General features: G+C 46.8%; 1 protein-coding gene across 9 annotated transcripts in view; it reads left to right on the top strand.

The window, feature by feature from the left end:
- Unc-104 (kinesin family member unc-104) overlaps positions 1-18680 on the top strand; it is a 104239-nt gene that overhangs the window by 82152 nt on the left and 3407 nt on the right. For 4 of the 9 annotated variants that reach the window (XM_077676719.1, XM_077676722.1, XM_077676723.1 and 1 more), the window contains exons 24-42: positions 21-164; positions 2104-2244; positions 3420-3538; positions 4369-4457; positions 4603-4711; positions 4951-5158; positions 5603-5693; positions 6410-6537; positions 8077-8175; positions 8292-8363; positions 9002-9153; positions 10074-10179; positions 11497-11611; positions 12152-12234; positions 12603-12727; positions 13313-13458; positions 13544-13903; positions 15574-15656; positions 17672-17924. In XM_077676719.1, the coding sequence (XP_077532845.1) occupies positions 21-164; positions 2104-2244; positions 3420-3538; positions 4369-4457; positions 4603-4711; positions 4951-5158; positions 5603-5693; positions 6410-6537; positions 8077-8175; positions 8292-8363; positions 9002-9153; positions 10074-10179; positions 11497-11611; positions 12152-12234; positions 12603-12727; positions 13313-13458; positions 13544-13903; positions 15574-15656; positions 17672-17924 (2623 nt within the window). The remainder of the gene's footprint in view (positions 1-20; positions 165-2103; positions 2245-3419; positions 3539-4368; positions 4458-4602; positions 4712-4950; positions 5159-5602; positions 5694-6409; positions 6538-8076; positions 8176-8291; positions 8364-9001; positions 9154-10073; positions 10180-11496; positions 11612-12151; positions 12235-12602; positions 12728-13312; positions 13459-13543; positions 13904-15573; positions 15657-17671; positions 17925-18680) is intronic. The other 5 variants (XM_077676725.1, XM_077676726.1, XM_077676724.1 and 2 more) reach the window with 5 other exon arrangements.

Raw genomic sequence — 18680 nt, 5'->3', positions numbered from 1 at the left:
TCCTCCCCCCCCACCTGTAGACGTCGCCTGGAGATAATGCGCAATGTGTACAATGAGGATCCCTGGTCCCCCGGAAGCCCCGATTCTCGGGAAGACCCGCTGCTTCAGTGCTTGAGCACGACAGCGACCCTGGGCCTGTCCAGCCTCATCCCTTCCAGGACCAGGTCATGACACGCGCCACGCTCTTGCCACGCTCTCCCGCCCCGCCAACCCCCCCAATTTATTTGCGCTGGCATCACCCTGGCTGTTCTGCACTCGATCGATCGATCATCCTTGGTTCCGTTCTCCACTGCCGCCGCTTCCTTCGGTGCCCGCTTTCTTCTCTCTGCTGGTTGCTTGAGCAGTGCTTTTTCCCGCCAGATACCCTTGAAAATGCGTGTCGCATTGCTTGCTCGATAGTTCATTGCACTGTTTCTGCCTTTTGGCTACTTCAGGTGCCCAGTGTGATTACGAGCTGGTGTTGTGCCTGGGCTCACAATTTGCAGCGTTTGTTTTACCGCTGAAGTTTGTACAAAGCGTCAAGTTACATGCCTGCTCATTTATTTTTTCTAGTTAATGAAGGAGTGAAGATTCATTCTGTGCCTGGAAGCAATATTGTGTGCTCCTCTTGGTATAATTAATGCTATGTACACGACACCACGGCACACATCTATATAATCAAGGGTGGGCAAATACCAAATATAGTAGCTTCCAAGTTGAATTAGGAAGAAAAGCCAGATGTCAAATCAAATATCAAATATTAAAAAGAATTGTTACAGGCCTCGGTTTTTACAGGTTTTTGTGTAAAAAGAAGAGCTGCTGACATGTTTGGAAGCCAGCTTCTTTTATTTTGTTGTGACAATATTGCCTACCACTGAGAACAGCTTCTCGCAAGGGACTTGAGTTGCAGGAAAGGTGAAGTACTTCCTGGCAAACTAGCAGAGCCCTGGGAAGCGCTTTCCGGCAATTTTTGTAGTTATCTCTGCTGAGCGAAATTGGGACAGCTCATTGCTTAGTGCCGTTTTAATAGACAGATGTGAGGCACTTACTGATCTTGATGATTTCCCTATTTCTGTCAAGAACTAGCTGTGCAAGGCAGTATGTCTGTCTTCCAAATGGTTTGCCAATGCGTTGTGGTGGAAGATGGCATCCGCAGCTTAGTGCTACAGCTTTTTTGTGTTCCGAATTTTTGATGAAATTCTTCCAAACAGCACTTCCTGATGCTCAGTCATGAAGTTCTTTTTACGACCCAAAGAGCGTTTTTTTTTTTCAAATTCCATTCACAACAGTCTAATGATCTGCACAAAGTGCATGCATACCAAGTTGGTGCCCTTAGCGCATTTTGTGTGCATGGCAGCCAAGTGGCACAGGTATAAAACATTTGAAGAAATTAGTGACATTGAGTCTTTACTATTACACTCATGTTAATTTGGTTACCCTCACAGTGACCACCCATGGAGTAGTATTAATTGTGTCACCCATCATACTCACTCTACTGTGCACAAAGCACTTCCATGCTTTATGTTGATGCATCTTTCGCCGTTACTATATACTACACGGCACCATGTTGATGGCACTGTTTGTTGTGAGCATGCAGCTGTGCCTAGAAGCAAAGGGTGTGAATGCAGTGCCCGCTGCACTGTTGCAAGCATGATGGTTCTTTTTTGTGTTTTCAACTTTCGTTTATTTTGTCATCCTTGTGACCCATCTCCTCCTTTCACAGCACTGTGACATTCTGAGCATCACTGCAGTGATGTTGTTCACCAGGAGTGTTTCCTGCGGACTTTAAATAACCTTAAGCCATATTCTTAAAATGGGTCCCAGCTATTTCCACATACGGCTGTACTTTCTGTATAGTAATGGACATGTAGGTAGTTTTTGTTGCGCATTCATTGCTGTCACTTAATGTCGGCCTCCTGTCGGCATTTGAACAGGTTAGTCAACATTCAGGGTGCAGGAGGCAGAGCACAGCTATGTGCATCTCCGCTATGCTGTACAGCTTTTCTTTCGGTACAAAAATGTAGGGGAAAAACAAAATCAGCGCATAGCAATTTAGTCTTGTGAAAGTCATACCTCCTTAGGGTGATGGGGTGCCCAGAATGCAACTTGCCACTGAATTTTCAGGCAACGTCTGGAGTTGATGCGGGAGATGTACCACAATGAGGCGGAACTGTCCCCGACATCTCCGGACTACAACGTGGAGAGCAGCATCACCGGAGGAGATCCATTCTACGACCGGTTCCCCTGGTTCAGGCTCATCGGCAGGTACGCAACCCTCTGGATGCCTACACTACGGGAGCCTGCTCTCTCCACAAGTGTGCGTTATTTTTAAATGCACTGAAAATAGGGCGAGACCTGCACTTGGGCTGGCAGGAAGCTTGTAGACGCATTTGCAGAGTAGCCAACTTTTTACAGGCAGCATCAGTATAATTTAAAAAATTAAAGCAGTTCCACCCAACATGAACGCTGTCGAGCAGTGATTTGCCAAAGGGGCTGTGGCGCCCTCTCTTGACCAGTTTCAGTATCAGCCTGGCGTTGATACCGAAAGCAGTCAAGAGAGGGTGCCGCAGCCCCTGAAAGTACCTATAAAGAGACACTTGATTGAGTTATCATTTATTGAAGGTAATAATGCTGTAATTCATGATTTTTCCCTCTTTTATGTTATTGTGCACTTATTTGCGGCCTAGCAACGGCAGCTCTCGTGGCAACGGCACTGCGCGTAGATCACCCCCAACACTTTGCATATGAGTAACGTGTGCCTGTGTGGCCTAATGGGTTTGACATTGCTTTCATAACATGAGAAACCCAGGTTGGATCTGACCAGGGAAAGTGGTGATTTTTTTCGAAGCCTCTGTTTGGGTGGGTGACTCCACTTATGCGTTACTATGGTGACTAGATACCGTAAGCCCGGATGAGCTATGGCGACAAGCTGGGCCCCTAAAGTGCTCTGCTCTTAAAAGTTCTCTGCATTGCATTGCATGACACTGTCTACATTGGGGAGAGATTTGTTACGGGTTCATAGGCATGATTCAGCCATGGTTGATGGCATAGAAAAGTGCTGAGCAGAACACCAGATTTTTTCAGTAATGCCATAGACATGAGCACATCTGAATGATGCTTGGCAGTGATTTTGGGATTTTTTGGTGTCATGGTTTGTGGTGGTGAGAAATCGCTAGGAGCTATCTTGGATCTTAGAAAACGAGTCTTTATGTTTTTTTCGGGCTCAGAAGGTTTACCTTTCTCGTTATAAATATTACCCTGACAAAAAAAAATTTTTCTTTTGTGTTCCTAATTTTACAAACACTAAAAAATATTGCCTAGTAATAGGGAGATGCCATCATTTACCTTGTTTCCCCAAAGATAGGGAGAATTTTCAACAGGCAAAGTTTGGGGCAAGTAAAAACACAAGTTACTAATTTTTTTTCCCTTTCTGTCCACAGGGCCTTTGTGTACCTCAGCAACCTGATGTACCCTGTGCCACTCGTGCAAAAAGTGGCCATAGTCAACGAGAGGGGAGACGTCAAGGGCTACCTGCGTGTCGCTGTGCAAGCCGTCATAGGTGAGCGCTCCTCTGTGCTACACACTTGGAAAGGTGCAGTGGCTCTAAAGGCTGTTTCCCAGCTGCTCATTTGATCATTGTGCACGGCCCGCAAACTTTATTTATTTTTTTTTAATGACACAGAATCGGTGTAAAGAAGTTGGCTCTGGTTGGATTTTTAATGTGGCTTTCTCACGAGACGAAAAGTTAAACTAAATAAGCATGCAATGTGCACGAAATAGGCCTTTAGCCTGGGCTACTTGGTAAACTGTCAGTTTTACAGCTGGGGCGGCAAGCATGTGGAAGAAATATTGAAACAGGCATCTTAGGGTACAGCTGTTACTTAAAATGCCTGGTAACTTTTATTTATATGCATATTCACTTTCTTTTTTTTTTCACTAGTGAAAAAAGAAGTTGCTGTGAGTCTAGGCCACATGCCATTGCCCCTTTTCCCATCCTGAGTTCCTGTGTAAATTTTACCGCTAGACATTACCATTCGACAAGGCATCCTGAGGGAATACCTCTTTTTTACCTGATTGGTCAAACCTTGCTGAACCAATAAAGGTTTGAGTTGCTGAGATATACTATATTGCCAGTGACAAATTGTGCATGCTTTCGCTCATGCCAAATGATGAACGTTTTTTTTTTCTATCAGTGAACTTCATACTCATGCACTACCCAATAGTAAATGTTGCTTCAGAATACAAAAATGCCTTGATGGAGATTTCTTGTTTGTGTGAACTTTCTACCTCATTATTCTGATACAGTTGAGAATAAGATTTTGTTCTAGCCGGAAGTCTTGTTCACACTGATGTCTTTGCCATGAAGTTCCCGTATTTTGCCCTCGTTAGATGATGAGGAGACAACCGACTGCAGCACGGGTGTTCGGCAGTCAGCAAGGATCAGCTTCGACGATGAGCTGTTTGAGATTCCAAAGAAGGTGAGATACCTTGCGAAAAGTGTCTAATAAGAAGCCATGTCTGGATGTTGTGCCTACTGGTGCAAAGTTGTGCAGTGATTGCCTTAACGGGCAGTGTTAAAGCAGTCCAAGGTGAGGTTGCCTAACATGAGCTCTTCGTTCACAGGGCCAGTGCACTGAGGAGGGTGCATCCCCGTGCCTGGATCGGGCCCCGTGCTGCGAGGAACGCATTGTGGAAGGGGAGGAGCAGCAACAGCAGGGCATGCTGCACCAAGGTGCGGACCTCTTGCCACCACAATCTTGGCACTGCTTTCCTAGGCTACTATTATGATGACCTAGCTGTTGCGCGATCACCCGAGCAGAGCGAAAGTGTTACCTAACCTCTCGCAAAAGTAACAAAAATGAGCGATCACAAAAAAGGCGTGCTGTCGGTTCATCCTGAAATCGGTTGTCCACCGCACCTGATGAATGTCTGTGTGTGCACCTCTTTCGTTCCCCCTCCTGTCATCATCAGAAGAGCGCAGCCGGATGGAGGCGTACAAGGAGGACGGGGAGAACAACAACCTGGTCCCCTTTCCCCCCGCACCCCACGCGGAGAGGGGGGAGGAGGAGGAGAAGCTCCCCGAGCACCTGCAGGTGGGCCGGGAGTTCACCTTCAGGGTCACCGTGCTGCAGGCCATCGGCATCTCCAAGGAGTACGCCGACATCTTCTCACAGTTCAAGTAGGTGCCTCATTTAGTTATGCTCCCTGTTCAACCCTACTAGTGAACTGCCTGCAGTCTATTGTGCAATGTTTTGTTGCAACAGTGAGCCGTTGATGGACTCATATGTGTTGACAATATAGATGAAAAAAGAGAAATAGTTATTTGATGTGTGGGGATACAGTGGGAGCTTGTTAAAGTTGATCCATTTGGAGAGTGCTAATATTCCCAGCACCAACAAATCTGAAGCTGTTGGCTGCTTTAAACAGTAATTCTAATTTGTTCACCTTAAGCGGTGATTTCTGTTCGACGGAGCCCACTGTGGTAAAATTTCTTCGTATAGTTGCTGGACAAAGGAGTCCTGGCAGGTTCTGTAAACACTGCGTAAGGATGGCAACTTCATTGCGCCCTTTGCTGGCCTCGGCCGAAGTTGGTGTAGTTCTACACACAGCCGTTCTCTTGCAGCTTCCTCCATCGCCACGACGAGGCGTTTTCAACTGAGCCTCTGAAGAACACGGTCAAGGGTCCCCCACCAGGTTTCTTCCATGTTCAGAATGTGAGTGCCCTCCTCCCTCTTTCAACAACAACAACTAACGAATGCCTAATAGGCAGCGCAGTAACCTGGCATATTGATTCGAGGAAACAAATTATTTTAAACGAGAAGACCATGCAATAGCTTTTCTCATAAGCTGCACCCCCAATAGCTCATGAGTGAAGTTTGAGCACGAGGACGCGGGTTCAATTCCCGGCCGCGACAGCCGCTTTTCTGATGAAGGCGAAAAGCAAAAACGCCCATGTGTACGACATTTCGGCGCACGTTAAGGATCCCCAGGTGGTCAAAATTAATCCGGAGCTTAAGGAAAAAACGAGCGCTACAAACGAGGACAGAAAAAGCAAAGAACGACGAGACAGATGCGCTCCGGAGCCCTCCACTACGGCGCGCCTCATCTCCTGCCTTGCGTCGGAGCGTTAAACCCTACAATCAATCAGAGTCCTGACTGCTTTACGGCCGGTCTGACCAAGATCAAAGTGTAATGTGTAGTGTGGACATTGTTTGCACATATACTTGTGCAGTACTTTGTGGTTGTGCGTTTTGTGTGCACAAGAAATTGTGCAAATTTGAAATCGGGAGTCGTGTGTGATCTTCTGTTTGGCCTTTCGCATGCTGTGAAGTCTCACTTTTAAGCCGTATGCTTGGCTCAAAACTTCTTGCACACTTCACTTTGCCAGTTTTGGTGATTGCTGGTGTCTTTTTTTCTGAATCCTGTGCAGATCACGGTGACGGTGACCCGGTCCTTTGTCAACTACCTGCGAAGTCGGCCTATTGTCTTTGAGGTGTTTGGACACTACCAGCAGCATCCGCTGCACAGGGATTCTAGGGACGCCTGCCAGCAGCAACAGTATGCACCTCCATCTGTTCTCCCGTCATACCTTTTGGGGAAAATCTGATTCCTTTTTGTCCCTAGGAGAATTGGGTGTTGGGGGAAAGGGATATGGCAGCCTTTTCTCAGAGAGGCAATTGTTTCAGTTGCACCACTCAGTTGACCTGACGTCTAGATTGATGGCCGTGAAGGGAAAGGATAATTGAGTGGCGAGCTTACAAACAAGCGGGTGTTATTGTAGGGTAACCACGCATGCACAAATGAATGAAATATAAAGCTTTGGTCTAGTTTCTGTCAAAAAATGGTTCAGTTTCGAAAATACATTATGGGGTTTTTATGTGAATAAATACCATATTTACACAATTGTAAGTTGAGTCGAATGTAGGTCGACCCCCCAAAATTGCATCTCTAAAAAAAAAAAAAAAAGCGAGCCTAGGAAGCGGCCTGTTTGAACGCTGCTGTGAACGAGCGCCGAGAGAGTTCTTTGGGCCCAGGCGTCACCCCTAGAAAATCTTTTGAAAAGATTTTCCAGGGGTGAGGGCCCAGAGCACTCATGACAGATGGGATGATTCAGCACAACACAGAAGTGACACGAGAACACGCGGCAACGTGGCCGCCTAGAAAATCATATCACAAGGAGAAGCTCTTCCGTCAACTACCAATACCCCCCATACGGCGGCTTTTCTATCAATGATCGATGCTCCCTCAAGAGCTGTACGCTCGTGGTGCGTGCAGCAGATGTTAAAAAAGAACAGCTTTTGTATAAGCACGCAGAATAACCATGCGCTGTGGGTTGAGCGGGAAACTCTATTCCCAATCATAAGAACACATTCGCTGCGAGATGACACCACTGATCTCTACTTAGTGGAGATCAGTGGATGACACCCATCAAAGCTACCGGCAGCGGCGCTGCCACGCGATATCAAAACAAACAACATGGTGGCTGACACTAGCGGCCGCTCGCGAATTCCCTTGATTCATGAGTACGTTACTCACATTCAAGAAGCATTTTGTTCATCTCTAATTAACAAAATAGGTACTATTACCGTATCCCTTGAATTAATGCACGGCGCTGACGTAGGTACAATCATATCACATTCAGTACATTTCTGAACCCGCTGGTGAAAGTTTAGCCACTCTAGGTACGGTGGACAAAGCACACAGATCGGGAAAGCCAACTTTCAAAGTCGGCATCAGCTTTATTGACACTAGAATGTATGCAATGGTAAACACTACGCTTCGACCATAACCATAGAAACGAGGGTGTTACGCTTTCCCCAGCTCGTAGCACCCCTGATTTCTCATTTCTCTTGCGATTACAAGCGCCGCAAAGTTCAATTTCGATTCTAAGTCGACTCCCCAGCATTGGATTGTCAGTCTTGAAAAAAGGGGTTGACCCACAATCGTGTAAATACGGTAAGTAGTAAGTTCCTGCGCATCTCTGTTTTAGCGTTTCTTTGCGTACTTCACTTGCCAACTTTGTCCAAGCATTGATGCAATGCCTACAGCTTAATAACGCACTGAGGAGTAACGCAAAACTGAATCTGCTGTTTGCAGCAGCAGTGTTCGTCAGCCTCCACGCCGCATGTTCCCGAGGACACTGCCCATCTCGCAGCCAGTGCGGTCCCCAAAGTTCGACATACTGCAGTGCCCAAGGTGGGCCGCCACTTCCCTGCCTACTACTTGTTTCTCATTGTCTTTCGTTTTGTGTGTGTGGTGTGCGTGTGCGTATCAAAAGCTGAGTGTAACCTTTCACGACCTTTTGTCCGCAGCACCACCCACATCTATGCAAAGCACGATGTTCTCGTGTGGTTTGAAATATGCGAGCTGACTCCAAATGGCGAGTAAGTGGCATTTGGTGCTTATGTCATTGTAGTAGCGTGTCTTGCAGAAAGTGAAAATGCTGTGAATTCTCTACCTGGTGTGCATTAAATGCCCTAATTAAGAAAGAGCATTAAGGTAAGCATTCTAGCTGCAGGCCAATGAATGCCAGTGTAACTGTCGCATACATTCCCGTGCCAAATGATAGCAGGAATTGGCCCTTAGTTGCATTTAGAACACATTATTTGTAAACGATTTTGTATCACCTCATCTCAATGCAGCTTGTGTGACAAAAAAGGGTTCACAGTATATGTACATCAGTCACAGCGAATGAAAAGGAAGCTAAATATGTTTAATCTAGGCAAATAGCTTAACCTGACATAGGTACATATCAAGCAAGAACTGCTTTAAACTGCCACCAGCCACGTACACAGTAGAGGGAAGGCTGCAAGTGATGCTGTACAAATATTACATATATACAAAATACAGACAATGGTGTTAGGGATCAGTATTTGTTTTGTTTTTTTCACTGTAGTACACACTTCAACTTTTTCACACTGAATGCGCTAGTCTCACTCTTGTGGTGCTCATGTTTGAACAAGCTGTGAGGGGCGACCCTTGACTGAATGCTCCGCCCCATCCCCATTGCCCTGTTCCCCAGGTACACCCCGGCCGTGGTTGACCACAGCGATGATGCTCCTTGTAGAGGGACGTACTCTCTCCACCAGGGGATTCAGAGGCGCATACGCCTGACGCTGGTCCATGATCAGACACCCAACGTTTGCTGGAAGGATGTCCGAGAGGTTGTCGTTGGTAAGTGGCATCAGGTTGCTCTTTCATCGCAAGGACCCCACCGCACCACTGCATCACATTATGCACCGTATTTGCACGATTCTAACGCGGACTTTTTTTTTTTTTTTGCTAAAAGTAGCCTTCAAGTTTGTGTGTGCGTTTCAGTCGGGCTCAAACCAGAAATCGGCTTCAAAGCGGCCAGCAGAATTTCCATGTACATGGACGCCTCCAAATATAGGTGGTATTCGTTGAAAAGTTTAGCTGTCACTTTCGTCGCTTGGCAACACTGGAAACGGCCACAGACATAGCCGATGCGCCACGGACATGGCTTGGCTTGGGCCACTGCGACCGCATGCCGAAGAAAAAAAACACCGGCGTGCATCGTCATCCCCTTTTCAATCCAATTCTCAACGGTAGTGTCAACAGAGATGTTATTAATCGCACTCACATTGGACAAGAGGCAATACTTTGCATTCGGTGCGGTAGAGTTTGTTAGCGTGCAACACACTCATGTGCTTAGCACGGACAAGTACCGCCGTCCCACGGAGCCCAACGTAACGAGTGACGGCGCACTCACACGGTTGCCTGCATGTGCGCCTCACCAGTGAATACAAGCAATACAATTCAATACAATGAAAACAAACTTTTTTTTCCCGGAAATTTCAAGTAAACTTCCCTGCGCGTTACAATGGGGGCCTCGTTTGAATTGTGCAAATGTGGTAACTTTTTGGGGATAGGGTTAGCTGGTGTTTTGTAGCTAATGCTCGTGAGTGAGGAACTTTTTCACTTTTTTGCTTGTTCACTTTTTTTAGGAGTTGCAGCACAGGCTGTCCTGACAGAAAAAAAATGAGAAATTCGTTTGATAGAGAGTCATTCTTGAATTCGCGGTGCCTCTCTGTCGACCGTTCATGCCCACTGACATGCCGGTTACTTTACTGCAGGTCGTGTCAGGAGCACTCCAGAGTGCGAGGAAGAGGACAACGACTCCTCTGTTTTGTCGCTAGGCATCTTCCCGGGAAGCTACCTTGAGATGGCTGGAGACGACAGGTGCCCACTGCTCTTATAACGTCAAGCTTTGTTAGAAGATGCTAATCCACTGTTGGTGTATTGATGATAGAGCTTTGATAGACGCCACTCTGCAGTAGAAATGTTCAGTATCTGGTAATGTTTGTTTGCGTAGTCATTCGTGTTTGCCTCCCAAAAGAAGTTGAAGACACATTTTAGTAGCACGTACACAGCATGCAATTGCACATGGTCTACTATCCATGTCAAGGCACACAATCGTTGGGGCTACGATCAGTGACATGTCTAGGAGACTTAATGTGTGGGTGTATTTCTTTGTGAGGTAAAAGGCTTATCCTGTGAAGTACACGCAGAGCTATACCGTATTTTTGTGCGTATAACCCACACCAAAAATGCGAAAATTTTTGTGGCAAAGTAGGGGTGCGGATAATACGCGGGGTTTTCCCTTTAGTGCAGCTTCACGGCACAACGTGCATTGCTTTGCACGTTGTGCCGTGAAGCTCCAACGCAGTAACACTCACTAAACCTTCCATGTCGGTGAGTGCGCCAAACATACAAGGACAAGGGAGAAAAAACAAGGACGAGCGCACTCTACTGCCTAGAAAGCCTCCTGGCATCTGTTTACCTTTTGATGTCACATTGCTTGTTTTTCTAAAAAAGCGCAGGATTTCAATCACAATCGATCCATTTCTTAACCCCTGGTGCCCCTAACAACTGAATTTTATTGGTGAATTGTGCCTTTCTCCTCGCAGTCAGTGTATTCCACATGCTAAAATACGCTTCTTTTGTCTTTTTCTGCATCCTTTCCTGTATCAAATGTGCGGGCAATATGCGAGGATTTTTTTTCTTTTCCGGCGAGCTGAAAGTGGGGGTGCAGATTATATGCAGGGGCAGGTTATACGCGCGAAAACACGGTAGTTGCGATTGTTCACTGCAATGTTCGCTCTTGTTCAGGTGAACACACACGTCATTGCGATCATGCGAGAACACAAAACTATGTTAGTAGAATGTACAGTGCAGCAAATGAGTCCAGGTAGTAACCACTAAGACTGTGGCACAGTAGCACATCTACATTCACCTACTGGTGTAACCAGGTCAGCTTCTATGGCTTGTGGTTAATTGAGTAAAAAAAAAAAAAAACACGAGCTCGAAGGAAGTTACGGTTTGGGGGCTAAGTTAAATATCAGCTGGATATTAAAAAATCACAAAATTAGAAATTGTATCTTGCATTGCTTTGGGCCTACTCCAGGAGAAGTATGGAATTAGTAGTTGCTCCTTAATTTTTAGCGGCATTGCCCTCGAACAGTCCCAAGTGGCAACACGACATTTTACTTTTCCCAGGACGTTCTACCACTTCGAAGCAGCGTGGGACTCTTCCCTGCACAGCTCCCCTTTGCTGAACAGAGTGACTCCTTATGGAGAGCGAGTCTACATGACCATTTCAGCCTACCTAGAGGTGCGTAAACCGTCTTGCTTCAGGGCAGAGTACAGAACGACCCATGTGCACACAAGCTGCATGTGTTTCATTCATCACGCAGTGAATGTGGGTGATCATAACTACAGTTAATTTCTTATACAGGTTTAGCTGTGGTTTCATTTGAATATTTCTTGCAACATACAATACATTATCACAGTACAGGGTGGGCATTTTAACAGATACTGCGTTTACTCGCATAATGAATGCACACTCTACAAGATCAGCACTTTACTCGTGAAATTTATAGAATAAGTTAGAAAAGTTGCTCCCACCATATGCTAGGGGGTGCAAAGTTGTAATTGCAGCAGGGAAAGGAAAATGTGGAAATGCTTATTGCACAAATTTAACGCATCCCTAACATGCCTCCTATTTTTGGCGGCAAAAAAGTGCTTTCACTAGGCGAGTATACGGTATTTTAATTGTTTGCCACACATAAACCCTTGGGCAGGTAGTGTAGGAATGCTACCTTCATGTGCTGTGTGTTTTAATACCTGGTTGACTTATCTTTACTTACCACAGATGGAAAACTCTGCACAACCTGCAATCATAACGAAGGACCTGTGTCTGATAATCTATGGACGAGATGCGAGACTGGCACCGAGGTCAGTAGCCCTCCCGTGAAGAAATTAATTTGTGAGGAAAAAAAATCTACTTCTCGCATGGCCTGTCTAAGCCTGAAGAGAGGGAAGAGGGTGGGTGGGGGGGGATGCTGCTCTGGTGCTGCTAAATGGAGAGTGTTTGCAAGTGGTATATAACTCTGCCTACAGTGAGGATGAAGATGCGGTCACTGACCAAGTCAAAGTGAAAACAGACGTTTCAGAACCTGTACAGGTTCCGAAACGGGTTTCGAAACATCTGTTTTCACCTTGACTTTATCAGTGACCGCATCTTCTTCCTCAACATGATGCCTGACCAGTCGAACTTTCGTCGAACTCTTGACTAACTCTGCCTGCACACTGTGTGCGTGCAGGTTGTCTCCGAACGCACGATCCCTGCGCCACCTGTTCACTGGTGCCTACAAGAATGCTGATGCCAACCACGTGACCGGCGTCTATGAGATGATCCTCAAGAGAGCGGCAGATTCAGGTAGCCCGGGTACGACAAACCTTCTTACTCTCCCTCTCTCGTAGCTCTGCACACACAAACGTGTTCCCTTCTTCTTGGCCTGACAACGAATAGTAGACCGAGCATAAATCTTCCCGGCTAATGGAGTGGCACTCAAGTGAGAGCTTATTGACAATTGTAGCTTACTGAGGCAGCACAGCAACTCTACAGGCCTGACACTCTGAAGAAGACAGTACTGAGATAGTTAAGCCAGCTATGGCAGCTTTATTATTTTCCGCAGCTTTTTCTTTAATGTGGATATGTTTCCTGTAAAACTGACTCTGTGTGGGCATTCTTACACTCGAGTGTGTGCACTGCCTTTTTCTCCCTGTTCCCTTATAAATTTCCTATTTTTTTATAAACATTCCCTTTGTTAAAGCAGGGGAGAGTGCTTAGAATAGTCCAGGTAATTTTGTGCCACTCTACTCCGTGCAGACAGAATTCTCTGGGTTCTATTCCCGTCTTGCTCTGAGTCTGAAACAACACAGTCCGGAGTGTGTGCATTGAAATGGGGAACTGCCTCGTTTGTGGCGCTTAATAAACGCTTTCCTCCTCTCCCTGTTCGCTGTCACGCAGGGGTGCAGCGTCGGCAGCGGCGGGTGCTGGACACGTCGTCCACATACGTGCGGGGAGAGGAGAACCTGCACGGCTGGCAGCCGCGGGGGGACTCGCTCATCTTCGACCACCAGTGGGAGCTCGAGAAGCTCACCCGCCTTGAGGAGGTATGTAGTTGGACTATACCACACTCTGCAATGTCTCGCCTGCCGGGGCCGTTGATCGACGGTTAATCGAACCCAACTGTAACAGGTGGAGAAGGTGCGCCACCTGCTGCTCCTGCGGGAGAAGCTGGGCCTGGGCTCGGGGGGCCCCCCCCAGCACCAGGATATCTGCAAGTGGGAGAAGGAGGCCTGCAACCTGGTGGCCCGGGCAGCGGCCGGGAGAAGCGGTGCTGCCCCTGCGCAGCCGGCGGCAGGCACGCCCACCAGCCCCCCGCAGCAGCTGCCCTCGCCGGCCGCGGCCACCCCGACACGCGGGGTGGTGGACGAGAGCGTCTACGCCCCCTGGGAGATGACCCCCCGGGAGCGGGAACTGGCCACCCGCACCCTAGGCCTCATCCTCAGCCACATCCCCAGCAAGCCACCGCCCACGGGCCCTGGATCGGCCAAGGTGCGTCTTCGGGCCATCGGCAATCCTCAGTGTTGTTGCGTCAATGCAAAACATTGCTGGGCTACCTGCCAAGTGATCCGTGTGTGGCTGTGTGTTCTGGGGGGAAGGGTGACTTTGCAAACTGAGAAGTAGACTAGCGCCACCTGTGAATGAGTCCGAGAATCTTTTTATGTGTGGCACCCTAGTTAATGACGTAATAACTAAGTCAGTGGCGTTTACGTTGGCCAATCTGATGACGTAGGCATATGACTGGGAATTCAAAACAAAAAAAAAGGAACTTTATTTTCACTGTTCTCATGACCGCCCAGCTTGCTTTTACTGTCCTCTCGATTGGTGTGACAAAGAACCAGTATGCTAAATGGTGAAGGTGATGATGGCACAATGTTTGTTGTAGTGGTTGCTGAAGTTGCTACAACGTACTTCCTGCTGGGGAATGAGCACATAATTTGACATTGTTACAGTTTTTGCCATTGCAACATCGGTACAAGTGTCGTAATGGCACTCCTTTAGGCGCTGCTGTTGCTAAATGATGTCCGAGTGGATTTCGCATTTGCTAGAATGCCCTGCCTGCTGAAATATGAGCACCTAATTTTGCTGAAATGGAGCTGTATTGGATTGGATTGGATTTGCTGTATTGGATTGGAGTAGCACATGACGTCACAGAGAAACTGTACGTTAGCAAGGGTTGCCACGTGTCCCACGTGTTGGTTCTCTGTGTATTAAAACCCAACATTAGGATTCCATAATTCTATCACAACTGGAGCTACCTTGGGATTACCAAGGGGGAAGCCAGTTTTTAACTAGGGTGTTGTTTTGAACCTTCCCAGTGTGTCTCACTGTGTTTGAGATGTACCTGCTGGTTGCACAGTGACCAGCTGGCATTCTACTGTAGAGTTGTAATCCACGAATCATGCCCTTTTAGTTTAAGGCTAATCAATGCTATTTTTCTTTATTTTTTACAAACATATTAGCTGCGTTCCTAAACTTGGTGGCATCGCCAGAGCTCACAGCTTGAGTCGGACAGCGTTAGGCCCCACGAAATGTTAGTTAGGAATTACACTAGATAAGACTTTCAACCATTACCTGTTGAAAGTTAAAAGCAGCACCTGATGAGTTTTAGGCTCCCTATCACTGCTAGGTGGCAATTTGTTCACTAGCTTGCTCTTGCAATTTGCAGTATGAGTGAAGTGATCCTCGCTACGTTGGAGCTTGTAGCTTGAAGCACTGTTTAAACTCCCTCGCTAAAGTGGTGTTTTACGACAAATAAAATGTGCGCAGTGTGAGGCAAAGCCATGCTTTACAGCTGAAACTGTTCTGCATCTAAATGGAAGTGTGTATGTGAGGGGTGACTTGATATAGACTGCATTTTTTCCACCCAAATGCAGAGATAAAAGTACTTACCTATATAATTTTGGCCCGCTGACAATTTTCAGTAAATCGCTGCAAGCAACATGCAGTAAATATTCAATGGGTAGCTCAGAAAGTCACGACTTCCATCCAAAGAAAAAAAAACATTTTCCTTTGATGCAATGCTAAATGGCTGGTATCGCGACAGCACTGCTTTTATTTTTTCAGTGTAGTAGTCGGATAAAACAGCAGGATTGGCTTATCTGCTATGCTAAGATTGCTGCCTGTTTGTTTCCATGTTTGGTGCGCCATTGGAACGGAAGCAGCAGAACACAGCCATGACCCCTGTGGAAGAGGGAGATGCGTCGTCCGTCAGTTCAAGCATGACATCCAGTTCCTCACAAGAGTAAGTGTTGGTGAAACACTACGCCATCATTGCAAGCGCAATGGCAAATAACGAGAAAATTGCACAGGGCAGAAGTATGATCTTGTACAACCAGTTATGAAAACAGCATTGAGGCTGGTTGTAACCTTGACAGACTAATCTTCTTGTTTTTTGTTGTTTAATGTATGCAACTCGTATTTTTTAAATGTATATTTAAAGGGGTCTTAAAAATGAAATACAAGTCTGGTTTGTTAAAAAAAAATGCTTTGTCCCAATAACAGTGAGATCAATTTTACTGCGAACTTCAAAAAAATAATCAAGATATTGAAGAAAAAATATGAAGCGCTGGCGAGGCCCCAGCCGTTTTCCAGCGATTCCTCTATGACATCACAGAATGTTGCTTGTACAATTGGCAGCTGCTGGCCTAAGCCACTGTCAAGAAACATGACCGGGCAGTTGCGGTGGGACCCCTAGTTTCATTTGATCATGTTACTTGAATTCTAATGTGCACTGAGCGCACTGATAATTTAGTGCTGGTCCATAATACATCACTCCTGCCCATGTTACGTCAGTGTAGTGCGGAACTTGAAAGGGTTTCAAAATTTCTCGCAGTTTTTCGATTAGGTAAAGAAACATCTTTCGCGGTTGGAATGGAGCTGAGTGAGTTCCCAAAGGCTAGTTCATTCAAGTTAGAAAAACTAGCATTTTGTCTTCATATTGGAGTAATGTGGAGTAAATTGGAGTAATGGATCAAAGTGGAGTAGAGTTTACATGGAGTAACGTTTGTGTGCATGCATTCATTAGCTTACTCCCCTCTCGGTATCTCAGTTGTAAGTTCCCTTTGTTCTGAGCTTCCCTGCTCTTGCTACGTAACGACAGCACAGAGTACCTGCATTGCAAAGCAAGCACTAGCTGGTATCACATCACTCACTTCTGATTGGAGATGAGCATTGCGCCGCTTGGTTTGTATCTTGCTTGTCTAGTTTTCCACACCGACCCTGTGTGTAAAAGAAAAGGAAACTTGGGAGAAAACTAGGCACACCTGATGGCATTTATACTCTGACTAATCACCAGCAAAAATTACAGATGATGCAGTATTTTTAAAAATTTTAAGCCAGCACTTATTGGTTAGCTTGGGTAAATGCGTATTTGTAGTCATGCTGGTTAGTTGGGCAGATGCTTGTGATACTTTAATAGTCAGTGGCATAGCTTCAGCAATACCATGCAGGATAATATCTGTACATGCATCATGCTGCGGTGTGCTTTAATTGCTTCTCCGTGATTGTGGCAAGCGATGCCAGATTCATGGCCCTGTTTCAAAGTGAAGGGTCGGTGCCAGAAAAGACAAAAGTGCGAAACTGGTGGTCTGTCTGCTCACATGAGGCAGCTAATGCAATAGAACGAGTCAACGACTTGACGAGAGCCTGTAACTTTCCTTACAATGAACGTGGCTTTTTGGCATTGCGTGAAAGCACCTGCATGGGTGTAAGTGCTTTGTGGGCTGGGCATAAAGAAATAAAAAAATCCCGGGCCATCTGCACTAATGTGAAACCTGGGGAGGGGCGAAGCATGCAGTGCATAAGTGCACCTTCGCATTTTTATCAACGGAGATGAAACTGTTTGGGGGTAGAGGTGTACAGCTTTGCTGTAAGTCTCGTGTCTTTGAAGCACGAAGCGTTCCAGCGCGAGGCGTAAACGAATGTCCGGGTGTTCTTTTTTTGGTATGTGTTACGAAGCATTCCACCGCGAGTTGTAAACGAGTGTGCCGGTGTTTTTTTAGTACGTGTTATGAAATGTCCCAGCGCAAGGTGTAAATGAGTCTCCCGGTGTTTTAGTATCATGACTACATGAGATGACGGTTACAATGACAGGAGACACCAACAGCCCGAGCCCCTAAGGGGCTTCGCTCCTAAAAAAAATGGGTGTTGGGGTCGGCCATACAGTGAGGGCTTTGTGGACTCCTGGAGTGCCCTCACAGGTTGAAAGCCGCTGGTGCTCCACGAGGCACTCATTTGTGCCCGTTTCCCTTCACACAGCCTGCTCTCCCCGGAGAAGCCCTGTGTTGCCCTCGTGCCCGAAGCGACAGAGGTGGCGCGGGGCGTGCCCAGCAGCCTGGCACCGCCGGCGGGGCTGAAGCCCGCCCTGCACCCGCCCACCTGTGGCACCGCTGGGGGGAACCCGTGCTTTGTGGCCGAGGTGGAAGAGGTGCGGCCCAGCCCCATTGTGTCCCGCAAGGGGTACCTCGGCCTGCTCGACGACCGCACAGGGAACTGGGTCAAGCGCTGGCTGGTGAGAAAGATGCCCCTTCCCCTCTGTGTGGTTGCTCAGTTTCTGCTGTCCCTTGATAAAACTGTAGTCACCCCATGTACGAGTGATGATTCTTGGTAAAGTGGAGGAAGCCTTGAAGTGCTCGCTGTCAGCCGCACTCTTGTTGGTCTGTAAAAAAGTTCAAATATTAAGGGTTTAGCGCACCAAAGCTACACCTAGCCTATGAGGTGTGCAATAGTGGAGTGCTCCGGATTAATTTTGACCACCTAGGGATCTTTAACATGCACCAAATTCTCGATGCACGGGCGCTTTCACTTTACGCCTCCAATTGTAAAGCATTTTGGGTTGATCTGTCAACACAGTGGTTCTTGGCAATGGATGCAGAGGTCTGCTGTGTATGTATCCGGACTCCTTGTGGAGGGACTCAGTGGTGGTTAGAACAATGGTTTGGGCTAGTTGGTGCATACTAACTGAATTCAAAACAGCGCAAAAAGACGGGGCAAGGAACGACAGCGGCGTGTGTTGTTTCTTGACCCGTCTTTTTGCGCTGTTTTGAATTCAGTCAGTGATGGTGTTTGTAAGTAGGGTGGTGGGAACTTGTTGCCAACACTACTGCGTGTCTAAGTGGTCCCTCCTGCCCATTTTCAGTGTGTGGAAGAGCTGGACACATGTGTAACTTTTTGTATTGATCTGATGGGTGAGGAATTAGTGATGGAAATGAAGGGCCTTGTGGTACCCTTAAATGATATTGTGTACCCCTGTTTCAATACCACTGGT

This window comes from Haemaphysalis longicornis, unplaced genomic scaffold (genome assembly GCF_048455015.1).
Source record: "Haemaphysalis longicornis isolate Haplotype H1 unplaced genomic scaffold, Haemaphysalis longicornis Haplotype H1 scaffold_7, whole genome shotgun sequence".
Taxonomy (NCBI): domain Eukaryota; kingdom Metazoa; phylum Arthropoda; class Arachnida; order Ixodida; family Ixodidae; genus Haemaphysalis; species Haemaphysalis longicornis.
This window is presented reverse-complemented; position numbering and strand designations above follow the sequence as displayed.